Consider the following 24,364-nt stretch of genomic DNA (forward strand, 5'->3'; position numbering starts at 1 on the left):
GATGTTGAGACATCTCACATGCATTAAGCTCCTACTATGTGCCTGCTCTAAGTACATAACTTCATCATTCCACTCTGTTCTGAAGAGGACACCATCCCCATGTCACACACTTGAATGGCTTGCCGAGGGTCACACAGTCGGTAAATGGCAGAACCGGGAAGATTTGGGTTGGATACTTCTTCAGGCCTTGGGACCTTCACTTGCTCTGAGAAAACCATGCCTTCCATGTGCCTTGAAGTACGTTGGGGTGGGGGGTGCAGCAGAAGCTTTGAACAGTTAACACGGCCCTGGGGGGCATGTGGGTTAGTCCCAGAGGTCACATACACTGAGGAGCAGCCTTCCAACCTCCTCTTGCTATTGAACAACTGCATCAGGACTCTAGCCAGGGTGCAGAGGCTCCCAGAGGAAGGAATACATTGAACTAATGAAGGAATATATGAACCCTAGCCTGGAACTTTCTCAGAAACTCCCCAGCCTTGTCTCGGGCCATGCCCAAGCTCTGGAGACCATCCCTGCTCAGGCTGTGTGGCGGGGACAAGCTCCCTAATCTGCCATGGCTGAATGGGGACGCTCGTTCCTGAAACAACATGCATAAAGCTGGCACCTGTGCCCACAAGGGCTCCCCTTCCTGGGTACGAGTGATGCGGAGACAGGCACATCTCCACCAGTGCAACGAGCACACATTCCCACTCAGACGCAAGGCCTCTCATTCCAGGCAGGGAGGGCTCCAGGGACCTGTTCCTGCCGATACCACCTTAGCCAAGGCTGAGCATGGGATGTTCAGACCAGGCCACTCACAGAGAGGCCCCCTCAGGAGTCCCACCTCAGCAAGGAGGTGGGGAGCCATTCAGAGTCAAGTCCACAGGATATGCCTTCCTCACTCCACCCTTAACAAGCCAAGGAGTCTGGAAGTCTTCCCCAGCCACCCCACCCAGGTGGGTTTCCAGCCCCTCTGGAGGAAGCAAGGCGGAGACACCAGCCAGAGGGCCAGACCCAGGGCTCCCGTTTGGCCATGAGACCTGCAGCAAGGCATGGTCTCTCAGGCAGCCTCAGTTTTGCTTACACACAGTGGGATGATTGAACCCTCAACCAGCTGGGCAATGCCAGGCCGCAGCGCAGAAGAATCTGGATAACACCTGGGAGAGATTTATGTCTCCCCCTGCTGCTGGGACCCCCAACCAGGCCCCAATCCATTCCTGCCCCCTCTGACTCAGCTGGCTATATCAGGGCCTTAACATTCAGATAGTCAAGGCCACACACCTGGGTGGGGCAGGAAGCCCCCATCCCTCAACTCTGAACACCCTGCCTGCTCCTGCAGTACCCCCCACCCCCCGCCATGAGGAAACACAGAGTCCACAGCCTTGACCTATCAGCAAATAGACTTTATTACAAAAATCTGCCTGTAAACAAATAGCCACTGCACTGGACAGCCGCCCTCTGGGGCATGCACACCGGGCTGGAGAAAAAGGCAGAGTCCTCTCCCCACACACAGCCCTGTCCCATGGGCTGGCCTCGGGCTGCTGCTTGGGACTCACATGCGCCTGCCTAAGCACCTCTTTGGGCCCTGCCCTTGATGGCCAGCGGAAGCCACCTCCCTGGGCAGCACTGCCTGTCCACGACCATGAGGTGGGGGACACCCGAGTCTGAGCCAGCCCCGAGGCCCCCCTAGGGCAGTTGCTGGGCCAGCCCACCAATCTGCCCAACTGTCTGCACAACACTGTACATGGCCTTGAGGCCTAGAGCACTGAAAGGTCGTGGCAAGACTTGGACTTGGCACGAAAGGCCATCTTGCGGCTGTTGCGTGCTACGATGCGGCCCAGGAAGCGCTTTGCCTTCTTGCCAAGGCTCTCTCGCCGCCGGGTTCCTGCTTGCCGACGTGCATTGGCCTCTTTGCTGTCCCTGCGCAGGCGTATCTGGCGCACGATGCCCTCGAACAGTGCCTGGACGTTGTGGTGCAGCGCAGCCGAGGTCTCAATAAACTTGCAGTCGAAAACCACCGCACAGGCCCGGCCCTCTGGTGTAGATGGGAAGAAGAACACACCAGTAAACAAAGCGGGATGGTGAAGAGTCCGCTCAAATCCTGACTACCCCATGGCGTCTGCTCCTCAGGAATCTGTGGCTAAGGGACAGTGGAGCACTGGGTCTTCCTCAGAAACAGAGACCCCAGTTCCTGTATGGAGGGCCCCAGGCATTGCTGGTCACACAACTGGGTGTTTAAGTTTAAGGAGCTCCTAAAGTCCCGCAAAAGGAGATTCATTTATTGAAATAATTTGAAGTCTGACATGTAAATGGAAGTGCCCCAGCAGTCATCACAGGAGAATGAGAACTTTGTTGGACAGCTTAGTGAATTATGGTTTGATGTTATATCATGATGAATGACCAGTGGGATGGTGGGAATGTAACCAAGTCCCTGCTTGGTACCTCTGACAGGCTCACTTCTGAGACCACAGAGGAGAATACTGAGCCCGAGAAGGGAGGGTCTTGCCGAGGGGCAAGCCTAGTTTGAGACTGGCCCAGGCCTGGGATCCAGGTTCTGACCTCCTGGCCTGGTTCCATGCACTCTTCTCACCCCTCATCTGTCAGGTCAGGGCCACAGAGGACGAGAGGAGGACCCTGAGGTGACCTAGCAGCCTCCACCCCTCCTAGCATATTTGGTCGGCACTCTCAGGTTTTGGGAGTCCTGTGGGAGGAAGCTCTCCCCTCCCCCTCCATGTTTTCTTCCTGGACATTTTTAGCCACTGATGACCATCCCTAGGGACTCAGGCTGAGTCAAGACTGAGTGGACCACAGTCCAGCCAGGATCCCCCTCCCTTTCTGACCCGCACCCTACTCACCATCCAAGGAGACCTCACGAGAGCGCACCAGGTCGCTCTTGTTGCCCACTAGGATGATGGGCACGTCGTCTGTCTGCCGTGCCCGCCGCAGCTGGACCCGCAGCTCTGAGGCCTTCTCAAAGCTGCCCTTGTCTGTCACTGAGTACACGATGACGTACGCATCCCCCATGGCCATGCAGTGGCCAGGTAGCCAGTGGCCCCCATCCTAAAGAACACATATACACACATCTACACAACAGGCCTCAGGCCAAGCTGCAGAGTTGTTACTGCCAGCAGGCCCCTGCCCCCACCTCTCCCCTCCCACCCTGCCCTGGGTCTCAGCCTGCATCCTACCTGCTCCCAAATATCATAGACCATGAGCGATGCCTCTTCTCCATCCACCATGATGGAGCGATCATACGTGTGCCCTAGACAGGAGACCAGTAGTCAGGTTACTTGCTGGCTGCCCAAAGCCCCCCCACACACACACACATACCAGCTTTCCTATTCTGGCCACACACCCCAACTCCTCCCCAGAGCACCCCCCACCAAACCTTCCTGTCCACTGCTGGCTGCTATGGGGCAACAGAAATGATGGGGGTGGGGTGGGGGTGGAGGGCATGCTGTGCCTGACCCCCACCCCTCCCCCAAGCTAGCAGCGTCCTGGGTGGCCAGTCCTGTGCTCCCTGCCCACCTGTTACCTGGGTCCCAAGGTGATTCTGACCACGGTGGCCTGAGTTGGAATAATGACAGTCACATCCTCTTCAGGCCTTGGTCACCTAAGGCACCTCTCCTAGAAACCCCCTCTGGATTTGTTCCTGTCTGTCCTGGCAGGAAGGAATGACCCATCCCCATCCTAGAGTAGTCATATGTATGTCCTGGGCCTTCTACTCTGCATTTCTTCCCCTACCAAGAGTCCCTACTCCCTTAATTTCCCCAACTATACAATAGGTAGATAGAGGCATGTTTCTGAAAGTGCCTTCAGAATCCCATGCTATTTACCGCTTTTATCCCTGTAACCCTTAGTCCTAACCCTGGGATCTCCCCTCCTTTGAATAGTCCCAGCCCCTTACCTGTGACCTCTGCTTCAGGTCCATCCTCTAAACCACCGAAGATACGCGCCAGAGCGCTCTTGCCCACGCCAGGCGCCCCCAGCAGCAGAACCTTGTAGACACTCTCGTCTGAGTCGCTGCCCCCTGAGCTAAGCGAATCAGAGGAGCTCTCTGGCCAGTCCAGCCTTGGACCTTGGGTCTGAGTCCCCGCTGCCGCAGCCGTTGCCAGAGCGCTGGGAGCTAGCGCCGCCTGCAGGTCACGCTCGTCCACCGGCATACTTCGGCGGTGGAGCGGAGGTGCTGAGCCCCAGGGTGTGCTGCCCCGACGGCGCTCGCGCTCCCGGCGGCTCCCTCCTGCTCCGCCGCCATTTAGAGTCATCACGTTGGACGCCGTCTGGGGAAGAATCGGGATGGCTCCTAAGCCACGGTGGAGAAGGAGAGGGAGGCTGGACCCCGAACGCGCCTCGGGACCGACGACCTGCAGGGGTCCCATCTCAGTCGTGAAGGTCTTTGCGCCCTGACTTGAGACCCATCCTTCTGACTTGTCCATAGGCAACCCTGATGGTGCGACCACCCCCATCCCGTTCAGACAGGACACTCACCCACTCGCACACAGACACAGTCAGGACTAGGTCCCGTGCTGGGATCGCAGACCCAAGCTAGGCTACTCGACGCGGTCACAGCGGCTGCCTTCTCTGTCCGCACTGGGTCGGGGCTCCAAGAGCCGCCTATTTAAGCCTCTACCCGCCCCCGCACTCGCCCCCGTCCACGCTGAGGCCGGGGCTGACGTGTCTGTCCCCCCTCCCCCCAGGAGGGATCCCACACCCTCCCCCTAGGACCTCACACTCACCGAGACCCCGCCCCATCCTCCAGGGCGGAGCAAGGCAGACTGGCAGACGAAGCGGGGGTCTGACTGTGTGTGTATGTGTGGGTGTGGGTGTGTGTGGTGTCTGAGAGGCGCCGAAGAAGGGAGAAGGGGAGTGTGTGAATGGCGCAGCGGAGGTGAGGTGGGAGGGTGCCATCACAGGTGAGGGCAAGGACCAACCAAGGGTGCCAGCTCTCCTCTGGGGAAGAATTAGGTCTGGCCCTTTAAAAAGTAAATTCTCCTTTCCCTCCTTGCCAGGTCCTGGCCTGTTGCCCAAGCAAGCAGAACATTTACAGGCTGGACAGACTTCACCCTTCCTCTGGCCGTTGACACCCACTCCCCACTGACGCATATCTGAGCTAGAATTTAGGGGTCCTAAATTGGGCTTCTAGCCTCAAGTCCAAGTTCTTCCCACTCGCCTCCTTGCCATGGGGAGTTGAAGTTTCTAGCTGATGAACCCACTCTTCAGGATGAGGGTTAATGTTACCCCATGAGCCCCCGGGGGCCCTTGAAGAGCTGGGTTTTGGGGGAGAGGGCAAGGAAGGGAGCTCCCCTGGCAATGTGTTGCAGGTAGAGGTGCAAGTTTGAATCCTGGGGAGGAGACCCAGGCCCGGAGAAGGGAAAGGATAAACTCGGCACCACCTCACCCCTCAGCGCCCTCCCCACAGCTGCCAGCAACTCTGCTAAAAATACCGGGCCCTGGCCCTGGTCATTCTGCTTCTGGGCTGGAGGTTGCCCAAAGTTGGGGAAATCCTGGCAGGCAGGCATCAGATGCCAGCAGGAGCAGAGAGAGGTGGAACTGGACCAGGAACTGGATCAGGGCTGCATCCAGCCACTTTAAGAGCCTTCGATGTCTCCCTGCTCCCCTCTAGACCCGTTCTGGACCCGCTTGTTCAGGGCACATGCAAGGCCTGGAGGTTCAGACTCCCATCCAGGAGGAGCATAGATGCAGGAGGCGGGGGATTGAGGGGAGCCCTTAGCCACCACTTTGTCACCACTTCCCAGAGCTCTCTCCCTCTTCAGACTTAGGGTGCCTGCTGGCACAGAGGGGAGGTATAGTGAGGAGGCTTGGTCTCTAGTCCTGGCACTGCCTCCATGTTCCTGGGTTTTGCCTCCAACCCAGACCCCAGGTGCCCTGCTATAAATTGGGGATATATGAGCTATTCCGCCTTGCTCATATATCTGGAGTGTGTGAGGGTTGGGGGTAGGCAGGCTGTGAGATATTTTGTGACAGAGATCTACTATCAGACTCTGACATTTGGTTGTGACAAGTGTGGCAGGAGTGGGGGCACCCATTCAGGGCTCAGGTGACATCATAGATGGAAGGATCCTGGTGGGCTGTTGTAGGTTGTCATGGAGACCTGGTAGGACTCTCTGGCTGCTGCATCAGTTTCCTTGGCAACATCTGAGAGGGCCTTGGAGTAAGGAGGGCCTGCCTAAGTAAGTGTTAGGGAGTTCATGCAGACCCCTCTCATTCTTGAGGTCTCCAAGGTAGGTGAAGACTGGACTGTAGGGTGGCCTTTCCATTTGTGTTCTTCATGTGGCCTGGAGGGTCTTGGAGGCCTGTGCAAGCCTATGCTGGCTCTGGTTTCCTGGACTAGATCCAGTGGGAAGAAGGAGTCCAAGGGTTGAGCCTCATGTCAGAGGACACAAGTCTCAAGAGCCAGCAAACTATGTCCCATCAGGATCCTGGCTGGGCTGCTTATGGCCCCTCCAATCCACACGACTTTGCCATTAAAAAGAGCCCCTGGATGTCTGACAGAGGGTGGGGAAGTGTGGGGGTTGGGGGTACCTGTGGCTCTTCCCAGCAGGGAGCCATGCAAGGAATGAAGGCTGGGTTTCCCCTCTGGTAATCTGAGCTCTGGGCCTCTGTAGTGTTTCTTCATTGCCAGGGGAACTGCATCCACACTGGGCCACTCAGGCCCCAGGCATTCTCCAGCAGCCAGAAACACTCACCTCAAGCCAAGGGGCCAGGGGCCCCAGGAACCAAGACCAGGACCCGACCTTGGGACACCCCCTACCCCCACCTCCTGGTCCTCTCAGCTTTCTGGACAGCCTGACCTTCAAATCCCAGCTCTGCCCTTCACTAGCTGTTTCACCTCTGCCCGTTTATCTTGGCTGCACCTCCGTTTCCTCCTGTGTAGAATAGGGATAATGTCTTCTTGGGGGTTATTGTAAGATATAAATAAAGCAGTTGGCACATGTCTGCCATATAGTATCTCCATGTGAACGCTTTTGTTTTTCATGCTTGGTTGGACAGGGCAGGTTGGAGTGAATCCGTGGGCCCTATCCTGCTTCTTCTTTCCTGCTTCTGCGCTGTTCTCAGATGCCACTCCTCTCTCCCCCATGCCCACCTTCCCTCTGTGGGGCCTCACACCCTTCCTCCGCCCTTTGGTAGTGACATATTGCAAGGGGGACTTGGCTGGGTGTCAGTAGCTTCATCTCTCCTCACACAATGGCCCCCACACCCTGGTTCCTCTGTTCTGTTCTAAGGTCCCATTCATTCATTCCACTGCCCTCTACTAAGTACCTCTGTGTGCCCTCGGACCCTCGTGCTGTGGGCATAATGATAAGCAAAAGTCCACATAGCTGAGCGTGTTCACACATGTCATCTAGTCCCTGGGTCATTCTCACTTAACTATGATTTGTTGTTCCCATTTTGTAGACATGGTAACCGAGGCCTAAGAAGTCATAGGCCAGAAACAGCAGAGCCAGACACACCTGGTAGAAGGCTTTAGGGACCTCAAACTTCACCCCCCTCCACCCTGTACCCATGTCCTCAGACAGCAGCTGGGTTCCAGAAAGTTCCCTGGGCACTAGCCCAGGATTCACAGATGGTGTCCCTGCAGGCAGCCACAGATGAGTCAAGACTGACAAGGGGACTATCTGCTATGCCAGCTGTGACATGATCAGGTTGATATCCCTCACTCAGCATGGCCTTGACTGCCAGGAGGGCCAGCTGAATGACTCAGTGACACCTGCCTCCCCCATGACTTCCCAAACCCAGCTAAACACAGCCACTCTTTCACAGCGATGTCCAACCTGCAGTCTGCCGTTGAGCTGTGAATGCTGCCCAACACAAAATCGTAAATTTACTTGAAACATTGAGATTCTTTTGTGATTACGTGTCACAATGGATTTAATGCGTGGCCCGAGACAACTCTTCTTCTTCCAATGCGGTGCAGAGACGCCAAAAGTTTGGCCACCCTAGAGAAACCAGGGCTGTCGGTGCAGAGGTATACCGATGGCGAAGCTTACAGCCAGGTATTGGTGGTTAGGAAGGCTCCCTGGAGCCTGAGGGCCCTGGCTGGTCACCCTGCCTCTCGAGAGCACTAAGCTTCTCCATCTGCGGAAGTGGGGGGGGGGGAGGGGGGGGCATACAATGCCTGGAAGATCACCTGAAATGAGCCCAGATCCACTTTAAATCTCCACAGAGCAGCCCCAAGCGATTGCCATGACTAACCCCACATAACACATGAAGAAACTGGGTGACATGTGCTGGTGGTTTCACCTCTCTGAGCTTAGGCAGTCAGATCTTGGTCACTAGGTGACCACACTCCCTCCTGGAATTTGGGGCTGGGGGTGTGCACAGGCCTTTCCATCCAGGCAACAGCGCCCCCTGCCAGCTGTGCCATACCAGCTAAACTGCTTAGGTTCCTCTCTACCTCCTAGCTGAAGGTATTGGGGAGTAAATTACTTATTCTAGAAGCTCATCTCCTCACCTGCAAAATAGGGATAATAAAGAATAGCAACTGCCACACCGAGCTGGATCAAGAACTGCCCAACTAGTGTCCGTAAAGTTCCTCAGGCTCAAGGTTGTCGGCGGCCCTCAAGAACAGGTTTGCCAAATGGCCCGGCTTCCTGCTGAGGCCTCTGGAGGTCTCTGCCCATAGTCAGTCACATCGGAGCCTCAGCAGGGATGCGGGGGGCAGGGCAAAGCGTCTTAATATCCTCATTTATCCTCAGAGGAAGAAACCAAGGCAGGGAACCACACATTACCTGGCTCCTACCTGGCTGATCTGAGGTCTAAGCCCCAGGGTCTGTCCTGGGGACCAACTGTGCTCTGGCCACTGTGCTGGGGGAGGCGGAAGCCCCAGACCTGAGCACCTGGAGTGACACACACCTCCCTGGGGGCTGGTGAAGGTGCTTCAGGTTCCTTTCAATCTGTTGTCACTGCCCTGACCAGGGGACTAGACTGAGCATCACCAACAGCGAGACAAGCTGGCATCACACACCTATGGTGGATGCTGAAGGGTGCATACAGCACTCCTGGGCGAGGTTCGCATTCCTGCGCTCCAACCTGAACTCAATCTACTTCTAGTTTACAGGAAACACAGCAGGCAAAGGAACAAATTAGACTGTGGTACTTCTCCAAGACAACTCACCAGGACTTTTCAAAAAAGTCAGTGTCAAAAAAGAAAAAGGAGGGGGTTGGGAAGAAGAGAGACAGCAACCAAATGCAAATACCTGAACCCTCATTGGAGCCTGATTAAGAAAACAACTGTGAATGATATTTTAGAGAAATTCATATACAACAGGATACTAGATGATGAGAATTGTTTATTTTTTTTAAAGATTTCATTTACTTATTTTTAGAGGAAAGGGAGAGAGGGAAACATCAATGTGTGGTTGCCTCCCTAGTGCCCCGTTCTGAGGACCTGGCCTGCAACCCAGGCATGTGCCCTGACTGGGAATCAAACCACTGACCCTTTGGTTCACAGGCTGGCACTCAATCCACTCAGTCATACTCACCAGGGCTAGAATTGTTCATTTTTTGGCCAGATAATAGCACTGTGCTTATACAGGCTTATTTTTGGGAAACAGGATGAAATGCTACTTAGATGTAAAGGGTCCTGTGTCTGCAGATTACTGTTAAATGTATTTATATTATACACATGCATAAATAAAGCCAATGCTGTAACATAGTAACAACTGTTGAATCCAGGTGGTGGACATACAAATATGTTCGCTACACTCCTCTTTCCAATTTTTTGGTATACTTGCAACTTTTCCTAATCAAACCACTGGGGAAAAAATTTTAAATGAACTGCATCTCATTGACCTGGCCAATACAGGCACTCACTATGAACCCCCTCCTCCCAAACCCCAAGTGACCCCGAAAATGAAAGACTCTAAGGCACACTGGGACATGAATATAAATTAAGGGTTTATTACAAAATGCAAAGTGTTAGTTTCTCATTGTCAGTGGTTCAAGAAAACAAGGCAATGAGCCCTGGGTGAGGCTAGGGATGAAAAGCCAGGCTCAGGAGCGTGCTGACAGGCACTGGTTCACAACCTCCAGAAGGTGGGTGTTCTCCAGGGCAGCTGCCACCCGCTCCTTATCAGCAAGTTGCTTGTTCACTAGATGAGTAGAAGGGAGAGGGAGGGAGGGAGGGAGGGAGGTAAGTAAATAAATAAATAAATAAATAATACATATATACCTCCACCAACAAAGCACCCTCCCTCATCACCCCCTTACCAGGACTCCAAGCCTCGATCAGGCTACCTGAACCACCTGAGTCCACACCTGGGATCCCTCCCACCTGGCTGCTCATATCTGCCTCCTGTACTATAAAGCCTGACACACCCTGGCCCTATGTCGTTAGGAGAGGGAGAGAACAGGAGTGGGAAATCATAGTAAACAGGGGAGACCTCAGTCAGTCCAGCTTCAGTTTAGGCTGCCCCCTCCACTGAGGAGTCCTCCACCCCGCAGCCACCCACCCCCTTGTCCCACAAACCACCATGGCAAGCGGGAAGCCTCAGGGCCAATGCCTCAGCACCAGCCCACACTTACCCGCATGCTCTGAGGCATGGGTCCCTGGTGTAATGTGCACGTCCATCTGGGAGGGAGACAGGCAGAGCCTGAGCACTCAACCATCTGTCGACCCCATCTTTTCTCTCCCCTACTCACCACCTCCTAATCGTGCCTCTGGATTCTGACCCTTCCGGTACACCCCAAACCCACCCACAGCCACTCCACTTCTACCCAAAGGCCTGCCTGTGCCCCAGCCCCACTCCAAGCCTGTCTACAGCTCCCGACTGCCCTCCCTGCCGCACTCCTCACTACTCTTCCGCACTCCGCAGCTCAGGCCTTTATTCTTGTGGCCCCGTTGCATTGAAAGGCTTCTCCCAGTTTCATCTCTGTTCACTGGGATCCTGTCAGGTCTTATTCTGATGTCCGAGTTCATCCTCTTCATGTTCTTCTCAGTAGCAGATAACTACACTTGCTCCATCCCCAGCACACAGTTCCAACCTACCTTGAAACGCTGGGGAAGAGATCGCAGAAGCTTGACTTTGATGGACAGGCCAATAAGGGTAGCCATGCTGCAGTGAGGAATGGTGGGCGTGAAGGCCACCGCCACAGTGCTCTCGGGGTCACTCACCTGCTTGAGGGTGGGATGTCAGAAGTCTTGGCCCTTTCAGCCCAGAGCCCCTCTTCTTAGTTTGTTGCTTTGGGCAAGTTCTGTAACTTCTATGGGCTTCAGTTTCTTCATCCATAAAATAGGCACGACAATCCCCTCTCCCAGAGATCCCCTGAGGAGTCCCTCAGCTACGAGAACGACTGCCCTTTACAGCTGAACCTTTCTGACTCTCCCGAACAAGGAGCCCTCCTTGGACGCTGGACTGACTCACCTGAACCCGAACTTGCTCTACTACGTTCAATTCTTCTAGCGTCAGTGGATGCTCCGGGTCATTGATGGAGCGAATCAGATGTAGCAAGTGAAGGAAAAGGGACTCCGCGCCTTTTCCCACTCAGAACCCTCCGCCAGGAATGCCTGGCCCTGACACAGCGCCACCAACTACTGGACGTCACTTCACCCCCCTCCCAGAGCCCCGAGAACGCGCCCGCGCCCGGCAGCGGCGGATATCGAAGATCTCGCGCGCGTCGATGCTGTCTGGAACCTGCTCGTCCTCCTCGCCCGCGGTCACCGGCCGCTCCCCCGAGCGCTCGTAGATGAGGGGGTTGGCGTTCTCCAGGAGGCCGCCCCCTACCCCGCCGCCGCCGCCCACCATCGCGGAACCGCTACAAGCCACAGTCGGCAGGCACTTCCGCTGCTCACGGCGCACTTCCGGGGAACGGGAAGGGGCGGGGCGACGGGGTCGCGCGAGGGACACGCAGCCCGGAGTTCTCAGCCTGGGGTTTGGAAGGGGCCGTGGCCTCCGCGCGCTCCTTCCGCGGACCCGGTAAAGTGCGACAGTTCCAGCGACGGTGCGGAGACGGTGACGCTGGGCGGTGCGAGCCGTAGCGTGCTGAACCGAGGCTGGCTCTCGGGGGCACTGAAGACCGGTCTGAAATTGAGCCTGGCGTATCTTCGGGCATCATCCTCTGGGCTGTCTGCCCCTTAGGCCGAGCGGGCGTTCCCGTGCCCAGAGTTGCCTCTATTCTGGCTCAGTTCACTGCGTTTCGGAAACTTCCGAGGACGCGACTCCATCCGCGTTGCACATTGGGCCTGGGAGTGCCCTACCGAGTCCCCACAGCGGGAGGCGAGAAGGCATTCTTCAAATGTTTGTTAAATGAACCTTGGCTGGTCTGGCGAAGGGTCACTGGTTTGGTTCCCGGTGTAGGGCACATCCCTGGGTTGCAGGCCAGGTCCCCAGTAAGGTGCGCGCGAGAGGCAACCACACGCTGATGTTTCTCTCCGTCTCCCTCCCTTCCCTTTTCTAAAAGTAATAAAATAAAAAAGTATGACTGGCCCCTCAGACCAGGGACAGACAATAAGGGGATGAAGACCCTTGAAGGTGGACCCAAGAGACATCCCTGAAAGCAAGGAGGAACTTTCAGGATGAAGGGCATGCACGCCTCTCTGCCTTAAGGTCGTTCCTATTTCTCCAGTAACGTGTACCTCCTCTAGGAAGGTCTCCTGTGTTCCTGGCTTATTCCCTTGTTGCTCCCTTACTTGACCCTGGAACACCCTTGTCAGGCCTATGACTTTAAGAATAGTGAGCTCGGGTTTGAGGAGAGGGTTCTCGGTATTGCAGAGGGGCTGTAGAAGCCTCCTGGCCCCTTCAGAGGTGGTCCAAGGGGGCCTGAGCAGAGGCCATTGCCAGTGCCTGCCTGCTACTGGCCTTTGCCCTCTCAGTGCTGCTCTCCTGCCAGTCCCACCTTTCCCTACCTACACCCTGTCCAGTCCAAACTCTGGACTTAAAGGAAGCACTCACTGATCCCAGGGAGGGACAGGGGAGGGGAGGAGCAGTGTGCCCCTCTGTGAGCCAAACTTGCAGCTGGACTTGGATCAAGGATCAGCACAGTAGCCTGTGGATGCTTGCTTCTCTTTGAGGTTGAGGCTCTCCCGGGCGGACCAGGTCAGACTTGCCAAAGTCTGCAGAGGCAGGACCTGAGGCAGGATGGGAAGGAGGAGGGAGCTTGGGAACCCTGTGCCAGACCCAATACTTGAAACCACCTGGGGTGAGCTCCCTGAGGTGGTTGTCTCATCCCCTTGGTGAGGCCCAGCCCCAGTCCACCAGGTGCTGGGAAGCCCACTCTTTGGGGCCGGGGGGGAGGGGGGACCTCAGGGTTTCACAGCTCTAGGCCCAACCTACCCCCAACTTGAGACTCCCCAACTACCCAGGGCTTGAAAATCTCTGACACCCAGAAGGAAATAGACAGAGAGGCATTGAAAGCTATTCTGCAGAAAATATTAACCATGATGGTAAGGCTCCTGGAGTCCTGCCCCAGTGGAGGTCTCCTCTCCCTTCCCGAAGCAAGAGAAGCCCATCGCCCAGATATCTTATCCATCTAGTGTTCCTTGTGAATAAGGCTGGCCTCACCCCAGAGGTTGGCCCCTTCCCCCCATTCTTACCTCATCCCAGGATCCAACTTCTGAACCCTGCCCTGCTGTCTCCCTGCCCCTGCCAGCTTGCCTAACCTGACTCTTCCTGATCCGCCTGGGGTAGATGTTGCCTCCCGAGTTTGGTGACTGTTGATGGAGGAGTACACGGGAGACAGTAGGAACCCCCAGACCCTCTAAATCCAGTTCCGTGAGATGACAGGGGACTCCATCTTGGTGGTCCTTGCACTCCAAGGTGCAGATTTTCAGTGTGAGTACATCTGTAACTAAGGCCAGACTGGCAAGACGGCAGCTCAGAGCTTCAGGTTCCCGGGGAGGTGTGTTGGTGTCCAGGTCCCAACCCATGTCTTTATTGGGCCCCTAGGTACCAGGCACTTGATGCCCCTCATCTTGGTAAATCTTTATGGCTAGTCTAAGAGACATTTCCTCCATTTTACAGATGAGAAAACTGAAGTTCAGTGACTTCCTCAAGACCACACCCTAGGAAGTTCCAAGACCTTAATTTGAACCCGCGCCCTTCCCTCTGCCCTTGCTCCAGCCTGGGGCTCCCTCACCACATTGCCCAGATTCCAGCTAGTACGGACGTACCTGCGTCGTAACTGTGGGTGATACAAGGAAGCTCCAGGTAAGGGGCTGCCATGTCCACCCACACCCTTAGGTTCCCATGCCCTGGTCTATTTCTATGAATTCCAGCATTGGTCCAGCTTCTTCGAGGACAGCAAGCCAACCCATGTGAGGGCAGACCATGGTGATGAGATGTTCTTTGTCTTTGGAACCTCTTCCTGGAGCAACCACGGTAAGTCTTCCCAAATGGGTTTCTCAGAGGCCCTGCATTCCCAGGATGTGTGATGGGATGTTAGCTGGACCCTGAATGAGGGTGATTGCCCCCACTGTACAGATGAGGAAACTGAGACTCAGAGAGAGAGGCCAGGATTAGGCCTCTAGAAAGGCAGAGCCAGAATTGGAGGCCTGTGCTCCCTTCACCTCTCCCCACCCTGACCGTGGCTGTCTGGCACAGGTGTAAAGGGGGATGTTTCAAAGGCACATTTGTTTCTTTTGTTTTCTTTTATCCTCATCTGAGGACATGCTTATTGATTTTAGACAGAGGGGAAGGGAGGGAGAGAAAGAGGGAGAGGAACGTTGATGTGAGAGAGAAACATCCATCAGTTGCCTCTCTCATGCGACTGGTGACCGAACCAGCAACCCAGGCATGTGCCTTAACTGGGAATTGAACCAGAGACCCTTTGCTTTGCAGGGTGATGCCCAACCAACTGAGCCACGCCAGGCAGGGTCATATTTATTTCTTAAATGCCTTTCCAGTATCAGAAGGAAAGATGGTCAGGTCAGCCAGAGACCAGGGTTAGAACATGGGGTTTGGGCAAGTAGAGGGGCTGGACCCCCAGGGCTGTGGGAAGCGGGCAGAGAGCCAGGCCTTGGGAGGGCAGGGAAAGAGCTAGGAATAAGCTAGGCTTGGGGATGGTGGGTCTGGTGGGAGATGACTGAGTTGGACTGAGTGTGCTGGACTGAGGTTGGCCCTGATCCGGACCCTTGTCCTCTTGGTCTCTAGTTAAAGTCACTGAGGAGGAGCAGCTGCTGGGCAGGAAAATGAAGTATTGGGCCAACTTTGCTCAAAATGGGTGAGATGTCGCACCCCTACCTCAACCCCCAGAGGGGGCTTGAACCCAGCTGGGGTTCCCCCTATCTGTGGTGACCTCATTAGCATACATGTATTCTTCCTTGCATGGTGGTTTCTTCCCCAGCTTCAGGACCCACATGGACGGAGAGGGGCCTTATGGGTGCCGGATCCTTAGTCCATCTCTGGATGGCCCAGAGGGGTGGCAACAGTGCTGTGTTATATTACCAGGAGAGCCTCCCTGTGACAGGAAGGGACAAAACAGCCCAAGTTCCTCCTGCCTCCTGGTGGAGCTGACACTCTGGCAGGGGGTAGTTTCTTTCCTACTTCTGGAAGCTCCGCCCTCTCATCCCCCAAGCCCACCTGGCCTGTTTGGCGGCCTTGCCTGACCCTAGTCAGGGTGCTCAGGTCTGGGCTTAGTGGAGCTCACAGTGACCCTGCACTGCCCTGCCAGGAGGGCATGTCCACAGGAGCCCCAACACTGTGGGTTTCCCCCTGGCTCGTGTGTGCAGGAGGAGCAGCACCTGCAGCTGGATGTACAGCCTGCAGTGGGCCGGGCCCTGAAGGCCCACAGGTTCCAGTTATGGATGAAGACCCTGCCTCAGGAGATCCCAGAGCTCATGGAGGCCAAGGAGAAGCACACAGAGCAGTAGCTCCCCGTGTCTGGGGGGGGGGGGGAGGGTGGGCTTGTGTGCAGGTAGGTTTCGCTACATGTGCCCACACATGCCCACTGAGGAGCCAGTAGCTTATTCCCTCCTTCACGTAACCATTCATTCATTCTTCCATCTATCCATCTATCCAGCAACCATTCACTGAGAATAAATAATCGAGTCCCTGCCTGGTGTGGCTCAGTTGGTTGGAATGTCATCCCATAACTAAAAGGTTGCAGGTTCGATTCCCAGGATGGGGCACTTGCCTAGGTTGTGGGTTTGATCCCCAGTTGAGGCACATGCAAGAGGCAGCCAATCGATGTTTCTCTCTCTTCCTTCTCCTCTCTCTCAAATGAGAATAAAGTAAACTTTTAAAAAAAGAATAAATAATTGACGTTAGTTGCCAAGCCTGCCACGAGTCCTCTCTTGGTAGACACAGTCAATAAAACCCGCTGCAAATCTGTGGAAGGGCAGGTTCCAACGGCCAGTTTACTTCCCCAGCACCCCACTGGGCTTAGGCCCCACCCTCTCTTCCTCACCTCCACCACCTCCCCACCCTCTCTCCTCTTCCTTGGAAGGGAGTCCTTTGGGAAATGGACACCTGGCTCTCAGCAAGCCCTAGATGCTCTCATACCTGTGAGTGGCCAATAGAAAACCTAGGCACCAGGAGCCTGGAACTCCAAGGTCTCAGCCACCGAGGCTCCCAGCTCCTGAGAATGTCAAGTCTCTGTCCCCACCCAGTACCCCCCAGATTAAACAGTACACCCACTGACTTATCTGTGCCTCGCAGAGGTGACCGATTCCATTTTTTGGAAGAATTCACGGGCTCGCCTGGGGCGCCTGGAGCCTGAGCCCGCTGCACAGCGGCCAGGATAACCAGGTGGATTCCTCTGTCGCCTGCCTCCTGAAGTTTTGTCTTTATCGTTAGGGGTTCCGCAGACACTCCAGGGCCCAAACTCACACAGTCATAGCACATCCCAGATGTTTATCTGCAGCATGTTTCCTGCAAGTAGAATTCAGGGGCCAGAAGGTCCAGGCATGTCTAGGAGACATTCTTGTCCTCTGGCTCCCCAGTGGCTCTCCATCCAGGGAGGTGTCCTTGCCTGTTGGAATTCCCCGTGTCAACCAACCCCACCCCATCACCTCTGCTGATCATCCCCAACTCACCGTAGGCATCCACATGATCAGTTTTCCTACATATCTCATTGTTTTCCCTAAACTTTTCCTCCCATCACCCACCCTTCTCCCCCCAAGAAAAACCCTCTCTCGTGTTTTATTCCAGTGTGAAGTTACAAGATTGTGTTCACATGGCCTCTCTGTTCCACCAAAGCACTTTCTCTCTGTCACTGAGGCTGTATCTCTCTTCTCATAGACCTAGGACTCCTTCCTTGCTCGTAATTATGATCAACTTGCCATTTCCATGCACTAGATTCCCCAGGAGGAAAGTCCCCCTTCTTTCCCTCCATTGCATTTAAGTCCAACCATAGAGCCTCTTGAAATTGGGCTTGGAGAATGAAGGTCCCTGCACTGCCCACTTTGGCCACTTGAGGGCAGACAAAGATAACCTTAAGCCCGGGCTGATTTGAACTTGGCGGAAAGAGCTTTCCTTACAGTGAACGCTGACAAGTGCATTATGCTTCCCCTGCATCCTGAAAGCACATATTGAGCACGTGTGGCATGCATGTATCAGCGTTTTTCAATCCTGCAGATGCGAAATACACTTCCCAAAAGTGGGTTCCCAGGACTAGTTTTTAGGGTTCATTTCAATAATCTTGTTTTATTTTTTTAACAGCTTTATTATGGAATACTAATTGACATATAATTAAATTCACCCATTTTAGGTGTACAGTTTGAGAAATTTGAGTAAATGTGTAAGACAGACAAACATCATCACATCAAGGTTTTATTTTTTAAGTATACTTTATTGATTATGCTATTACAGATGTCCCATTTTTTTCTCCCCTTTATTCCCTTCTGCGTTGCACCCAACCTCCCACCAGCATTCCCCCAACCCCCTTAGTTCATGTCTGTGGGTCATACATATCAGTTCTTTGGCTTCTCCATTTGCTATACTATTCTTAACCTCCCCCTGTCTATTTTGTTCCTACCATTTATGCCTCTTATTCCCTGTACCTTTTCCCCATCCTCTCCCATCCCCCGCCCTGCTGATAACCCTCCAGGTGATCTCCATTTCTCTGATTCTGTTCCCATTCTAGTCGTTTGCCTAGTTTGTTTTTGTTTTTGTTTTTTAGGTTCAGTTGTTGATAGTTGTAAGTTTGCTGTCATTTTACTGTTCGTATTTTTTATCTTTTCCTTAGATAAGTCCCTTTAACATTTCATATAATAAGGTCTTGGTGATGATGAACTCCTTTAACTTTACCTTAACTGGGAAGCACTTTATCTGCCCTTCCATTCTAAATGATAGCTTGGCTGGACAAAGTCATCTTGGATGTAGGTCCTTGCCTTTCATGACTTTGAATACTTCTTTCCAGCCCCTTCTTGCCTGCAAGGTTTCTTTTGAGAAATGAGCTGATAGTTTTGTGGGAACTCTTTTGTAGGTAACTGTCTCCTTTCCTCTTGCTGCTTGTAAGATTCTCTCATCTTTAATCTTGGGTAATGTAATTATGATGTGTCTTGATGTGTTCCAGGATCCTTGGGTCCAATTTCTTTGGGACTCTCTAGCTTCCTGGACTTCCTGGAAGTCTATTTCCTTTGTCAGATGGGAAAGTTTTCCTTGGTTGTTTTTTCAAATAAGCTTTCAATTTCTTGCTCTTCCTCTTCTCCTTCTGGCACCCCTATTATTCAGATGTTGGGACATTTAAAGTTGTCCCAGAGGTTCCTAAGCCTCTCCTCAATTTTTTTTTTTTGAATTCTTGTTTCTTCATTCTGTTCTGCTTGAATGTTTATTTCTTCCTTCTGTTCCAAATCATAGACTTGAGTCCTGGTTTCCTTCCCTTCACTGTTGGTTCCCTGTATATTTTCTTTATTTCACTTTGCATAGCCTTCACTTCTTCCTCTATGTTGTGTCCATACTCAACCATTTCTGTGAGCATCCTGATTACCAGCGTTTTGAACTCTGCATCTGATAGGTTGGCTATCTCTTCGTCACTTAGTTCTTTTTCTGGCGTTTTGATCTGTTATTTCACTTGGGCTGTATTTCTTTGTCTCGGCATACCTGTGAAAGAGCTTCGCAAACTGCAGAGAACTACCCACACAGAGGAGGTGGGAGAGGATCCCTTGCCCCCACTGGCCTGCCTCCATGCCCGAAAGGGCCACAATTACAGCCACTCCTTTGTGCCCAGAGATTGCTTGTGTGAGACCTGCAGAGACCTGGAATGAGGGCAGACAGGTATCTCGGCCACCGGCAGCTGTCGGTGTGAGGCTGGGCTCTATCACACCCATTCCCAGTGCTATTCCAATAACCGGGTGCATCAAAATTTCCTCGTACAACCATGAGATTCTCATTCGGAGGGTGTAGGGTGGGGCCTAGTAATCTATATTTTTGCAATGATTTCCCCCAGATTTTTTGATGCACGGCCAAGTTCAGTAAGACTTGGATCAGATCTGCTTTCTGTCACTGCAGAGTAAGCCTCAGGGCGCCAGGGCACAGAACAATTCAGTTTTGATAAGGAAGGAGGGGAAGAAATGACCAGGGTTTTTCAGGGAGGGGCAACAGATGTGAGGCCTCAGCAGCGCTTGGCAACCAAGTGGGGCAAGATGAGAGCCTGTTAGAGGAAGAAGTGCCCATAGGCAGAGGGCATGTGGCCTAGTTTGCATCTATTCCAAGAGGTAGCTATCATGTAGGTATGCCTGCAATCTGTGTGTGTGTGTTTGCATGTATAATATGTGAATATATGCTAAATATGGATACATTGTAACCTAAGTCTAATTATACTCACATGCATATATACGTATACATATGGGCATGCATTTAACTCTTGTATTTCTACATGTTTGTAAATGAGCTGTGCTCATATATACATATGTATGTATAAATTTGCATGTACATGTGAGTATTCTGTGAGTGTGTATATGAGTGAGAATGCATACAGGGGTGAGCAAAAGTAGGTGAACATAACTTTTATGCACCTACCAACACAGCTTTGGTAAATCCAATAACGAGAAAGGAAAATCCTGAGAGCAATATAGACAAAGTGGGCAGATATACAATTGCTGCGAAAGCTCCAAGCTGCTGCAGATGCCCACGGCAGATGATGGGTCAGTGTCCTTTCAGTGGTCAAGGTGACCCTTCTCCTTTCTTCCTAGGTGCCCGGAACACCAAGAAGCCTCTGGCAGTTACTGAATATGAGATCCTCCAAGGAAAGCAGATGCACGTGAAGATGTCCATCAGTGTCTTCCTAGGAGTCCACTTCTCCAGACTTCCTGTGGGTGCTTGTAGATTCACTGCCCCAGAACCACCAGAGCCCTGGGAAGGAGTCAGAGATGCCACCACCTATGCCAGACAGGATTCAAATCTTGTCCCTTGATTCTGAAGGCCAAGCTCTTCCCCTGCTCGATGCAGGTGGGTGGGTAGCGTGGGGAGGATGAGAAGCCCAGGCTCAGACTTCCCTGCAGCCCCCCTTGGTTTTCTCATTCCTAGATGCTGGCTTCCCTGTCTGCCTGTACGAGTTTGAGCGCCACGCTCCCACCGGCGTCATTGAGAAACTCCACACTGGCGGGGACAATATCCACTTCATCTTTGGATGTCCCTTGCCCGAAGGTGCTAACACCTCACCTGACACCCCCATGGGGTGTCTAGTCTCCCCACCTTTGTATTGGGACCCACCCCTCTATCTGGAATGTTCTCCCAAATGAAAGCCTCCTAGCATGGAGACAGTAACAGGAGGAGCAGGGTGGGATGTCAGCACCCCATGCCCTGCCCCAAATGCCACATCCCATTCTGCCCCCAGGACATTCCACAGATGGGGAGAGGGTACTGAGCCTCCGGATTATGAAATACTGGGCCAACTTTGCCCACACAGGGCGAGTCTGGCCCCCCAACACGTATGGACAGTCTTCCTGTCCACTGCTAGACCTGATGTCCCTTCTCCTTCAGCTTTCCCCAGTCACCAGGTCCTAAAGGTCCCTAGAGTGAGTCCCTCTCTTTGTCCCATTTCCAGAGTCTTCAGTTATTCAAGCATTCAAGTCATTTCCAACTCTCTGGTTTCTGCCCAGCCCAATACTGGAAGCCGGAATCCAGAGATATCGCTGACATGAGCACCACCCTCCACCAGCCTGTTCGCGATCTGAGCCCTTGGAGGAAGGGAGTGTTGCTGCCTGGTCCTTGTCGGGCTGAGCCTGGGTGCCACACTCAGGCAAGGAGAGCTACAGCGAAGTTGCCTGGGCTGCAAAACACTTGGCTTTTGTCATCATTGTCTCAAGTGCCCCCCTCAGGACATCCACACTCCATGTCCACTTGTCCATCGGTTTGGGTCTTGGTGCTGCTTCCAGACTTCTCACTCTCTGGCCTGTCCTGCAACTTGACCTCGGCATACTCTAGCTTGGCCCACAGGTGTTCTGTTCTGTTTTGTTTGGGGGTGGGGGTTGGTGGTAAAATATACATAACATAAACTAGATCGACTTAGCCATTTTAAGTGTCCAGTTCAGTGGCATTAAGTACATTCACGTTGTTGTGCAGTCAACATCACTATCTCCAGAACTTTTTCATCACCCCAAACTAAAACTCTGCATCCTTTAAACAGTAACTCCCCCTTCTCTCTTACCTCCAAATTCTCGTACCCACTACTCTACTTTCTCTCCTATTAATTTGACTATTTAACTCACATACGTGGAATCATACAATATTTGTCCCTTTTTGCCTGGCTTATTTCGTTGGCATGTCATCAAGTTTCATCTATGTTGTGGTATGTGTCAGAATTTTACCCCTTTTTAAGGCTGAATAATATGCCGTTGTGTGGACATACTACAGTTGTTTATCCGTTCACCACATGTTGTTTATTCCATGTTGACGAATATTTGTGTTGCTTCCACCTTTTGGCTACTGTGAATAATGCCGTGAGCATTCATGTCGTGTCCCAGACACTTTATGTCCCAAACTGCAATGCTGAGGAGGCTCTCTGTTCCTAGGTCTCCCTGAGTCTCTCAGACAACTGGAAGCTGCAGAGACCTGTGGAGTCAAGAGCACCCCATCCTTCATACCCCCGCATCTAAGCCCCCAAAGCAAAGGGATGGTTGGAGGAGAGGAAAAGCCCCTTTCTTCACAATAAACCTGTCACATGGATTTTATTACCCCTACTTTGTGGATGAAGAAACTGAGACAGAGACATGAAGATCTTGCTGAAGGTTGTGACCTCGTGGTGGCAGAGTGGGATTTTGACCCAGGCCTGTCTGACTCACCCTGCCACTTCCGTTCTGATCTGGTACAATCCCTGAGGAAGGGTGGCCCCCAGAGGAGGTGTGACAGCTCCACTCTCGGGGGAGGCAGAGCTGGCGGAGTACCCTACCCACCTCTAACCAGGGGACAGGCAACCAAATAGGCCCTCATCAGTGAAAGCCTGAGGGCTGGGAGGGAGATCCTCCAGGGGAGGTGGTCCAGCTGGGCTTGATTCACCCCCGTGCCTGCAGGGGGCATCCTGACCTGGAGGTCCAGAGGTCTGACTCTAAGCTGGTCCAGGCCTGCTTCTGAGGATCCCTCAGTTCTCCCCTCCAGGCTTTCCACATGTCTGGAGAAGAAGCCTTTTCCACCAGCCACTTGTCTAGAGGTTATCCTTTCCCCAATTCCGAGTTCAGCTGAGCAGGAGCCAGGGATCCGTCAGGGCCCGACCAGGCTGCAGCAAATGCCAGGATTAGAAAGGACTCTCAGGGCAACTCTGGGGCCTCTAGAAATTTGAGCCTGTAAGACCTCGAGGGGGCAGACTGGATGGTGGGCTGGCCCCTGCCTTCCCCAGCTCCGGTTCCAGCTCGGGAAGGTTCCAGTCTTCCAGCGTGATCCTCCCCAGGCAGCATTGCTAGATGAGGTGGGAGGGTAGAGCTACCTACTGCCCTGTCTCCATCCTGTCTTCCTGCCTGTACTGGGGTTCCCCGACGGCCACCCAGAGTCCTAAAGCCCCGGCCAGGCCCCACCTCTTAGTGAATAGTTCTCAAGGATGGTTGGATCTTGGTGAAGCCCCCCGCCACACACACACCTTTGTGGTTCCCTCCCCTTCCCCCCCCCATTAACTCGGCTCCCCAGGGCCACCGCGAGGACGAAGTGTCCGCATGCAAAGGTGGCGTAGAAACAGCGCGTAAACATGCCTGTGGAGGGGCCCTGCGGCTCAGCTACTGCTGAGCTCAACTCCCCGCTCCGGAAGCAGTGCCCCTTCCTCTCCTCCAATACCCGCCAGCCCCCTGCTCCCACCCCACCCCACCCCCCTTCCCGCAGCAATTACTGGCCAAGGCGGCTGGGAAAGGGCCAATTAGTGCGGGAGATGCCTCCCCTACGTAATGCCCCCTCTGACCGCTGCCTCCCGCCCCCAGGCTCCTGCCGCAGGCTCACCAGCCTCCCCCCCTGCCTGGCCGACAGCGCCGGCTGCCTGGGAGCCCCAGGGGATGCGCAGCCGCCTCCAGCCAACTGCGGTGTTGGATCCAGCTGCCTGGCGCAGGGCCAGAGCCCTGGCGGACGCGGGGGCGCCGCGAGCTGAAACGCCGAGGCTGAGTGGTGGGGGCAAGCCGGATGGGGGCCTCCCTCCCAGTGATGGCTTCTGCGCCTTCGACAGCCTGCGCCCTCTGGCACAGTGGGAGCAGGGCTGCCCCATTCTCAGGCAGGCTCTGACCAAGCCCTCGTATGGCCTCATGATCCCCCTGGCTTTGGGACCTGCAAGGCTAGACCTGAGCTGGCCATACCCAGAGTAGTTCCCTGCTGGTGGCCGTGGCAGGACCTGGCTTTAGAAACCTTCGGCTGTGAAGGATCAGCCCCCTGCTGCAGGGAGGTGGGCAGCAGGGTGGGTGGGCAGTACAGGGCCACAGGTGCTCATCACTGATCAGAGAATGCATGGACTTCCTCCCCTGGGTCCATGTCCTGCGCAACCTGACTCGCCCACCTGTGGGCTCTGGGAGACCCAGAGGAATCAGGCCTGCCCTCCAGGAGCCCCAGACTACGCAGGCAGAGATTCCAGGGGCTTGGCTGGGACTTTGAGCTCAGAGAAGCTCTGAAGTCCAGGGAGGCATCAGGTAGAGGAGCGAGGGGCTGCCAGAGAGCATCAGGAGCACACACCACCACTTCAAGGTTTCCCCTTCCCCACTGGCCCCTTTTTCCAGCCCAGACTGGACACTGGGGCCCTGTAGTGAGGAACAAGATGGGCCTATACCTAAGACACACTCTGGGTGAGGCTGAAGTTTCTAGAAGGACAGAAGCAGTCAGTTAGAAGGACCACAAATGGGGCTGACCAAAGAGATTTGTGGCACAATACTTCTTTTTCCCCCATCAATGCCACAAGGGGCTGGGTTAGAAGTGCCGAGGCCCCTGACAGGTCATGGGGCTGAGGGTGGCCTTTTTTTGGCACCCTTCCCTGCTCTCATCTCTTCTCTTTGAGGTCTGACCTTAGTAGGGAAGGGCTGGGGGCT

General features: G+C 53.9%; 2 protein-coding genes and 1 long non-coding RNA gene across 5 annotated transcripts; 1 reads left to right on the forward strand and 2 right to left on the reverse strand.

Annotated features, from left to right (window-relative positions):
- Nucleotides 1-1,361: 1,361 nt before the first annotated feature.
- Nucleotides 1,362-4,607, reverse strand: RRAD (RRAD, Ras related glycolysis inhibitor and calcium channel regulator). The gene is made up of 5 exons (XM_024556252.3): nt 4,468-4,607; nt 3,887-4,259; nt 3,168-3,241; nt 2,835-3,039; nt 1,362-2,014 (listed from the first exon to the last, which is right to left on the reverse strand). Exons 2-5 carry the CDS (start codon nt 4,242-4,244, stop codon nt 1,737-1,739), a joined length of 915 nt encoding a protein of 304 aa, XP_024412020.1. The 5' UTR covers nt 4,245-4,259; nt 4,468-4,607; the 3' UTR covers nt 1,362-1,736.
- Nucleotides 4,608-9,880: 5,273 nt separating this feature from the next.
- CIAO2B (cytosolic iron-sulfur assembly component 2B) lies at nt 9,881-11,810 on the reverse strand. The gene is made up of 5 exons (XM_053916043.2): nt 11,598-11,810; nt 11,364-11,441; nt 10,988-11,113; nt 10,525-10,570; nt 9,881-10,091 (listed from the first exon to the last, which is right to left on the reverse strand). Exons 1-5 carry the CDS (start codon nt 11,742-11,744, stop codon nt 9,994-9,996), a joined length of 495 nt encoding a protein of 164 aa, XP_053772018.1. The 5' UTR covers nt 11,745-11,810; the 3' UTR covers nt 9,881-9,993.
- Nucleotides 11,811-11,959: 149 nt separating this feature from the next.
- Nucleotides 11,960-22,129, forward strand: LOC123479335 (uncharacterized). 3 transcript variants are annotated; one of them, XR_006654922.2, is made up of 5 exons: nt 11,960-14,315; nt 15,087-15,156; nt 20,069-20,324; nt 20,378-20,522; nt 20,923-22,129. It is a non-coding gene; the product is annotated as an uncharacterized lncRNA (long non-coding RNA). The 3 variants fall into 3 exon arrangements; XR_006654924.2 differs by having other exon boundaries at nt 20,403-20,522; nt 20,978-22,129; XR_006654923.2 differs by lacking the exon at nt 15,087-15,156 and having other exon boundaries at nt 20,403-20,522.
- The last annotated feature ends 2,235 nt before the right edge of the window (nt 22,130-24,364 follow it).

Source organism: Desmodus rotundus, chromosome 12, assembly GCF_022682495.2.
Source record: "Desmodus rotundus isolate HL8 chromosome 12, HLdesRot8A.1, whole genome shotgun sequence".
NCBI classification, from domain to species: domain Eukaryota; kingdom Metazoa; phylum Chordata; class Mammalia; order Chiroptera; family Phyllostomidae; genus Desmodus; species Desmodus rotundus.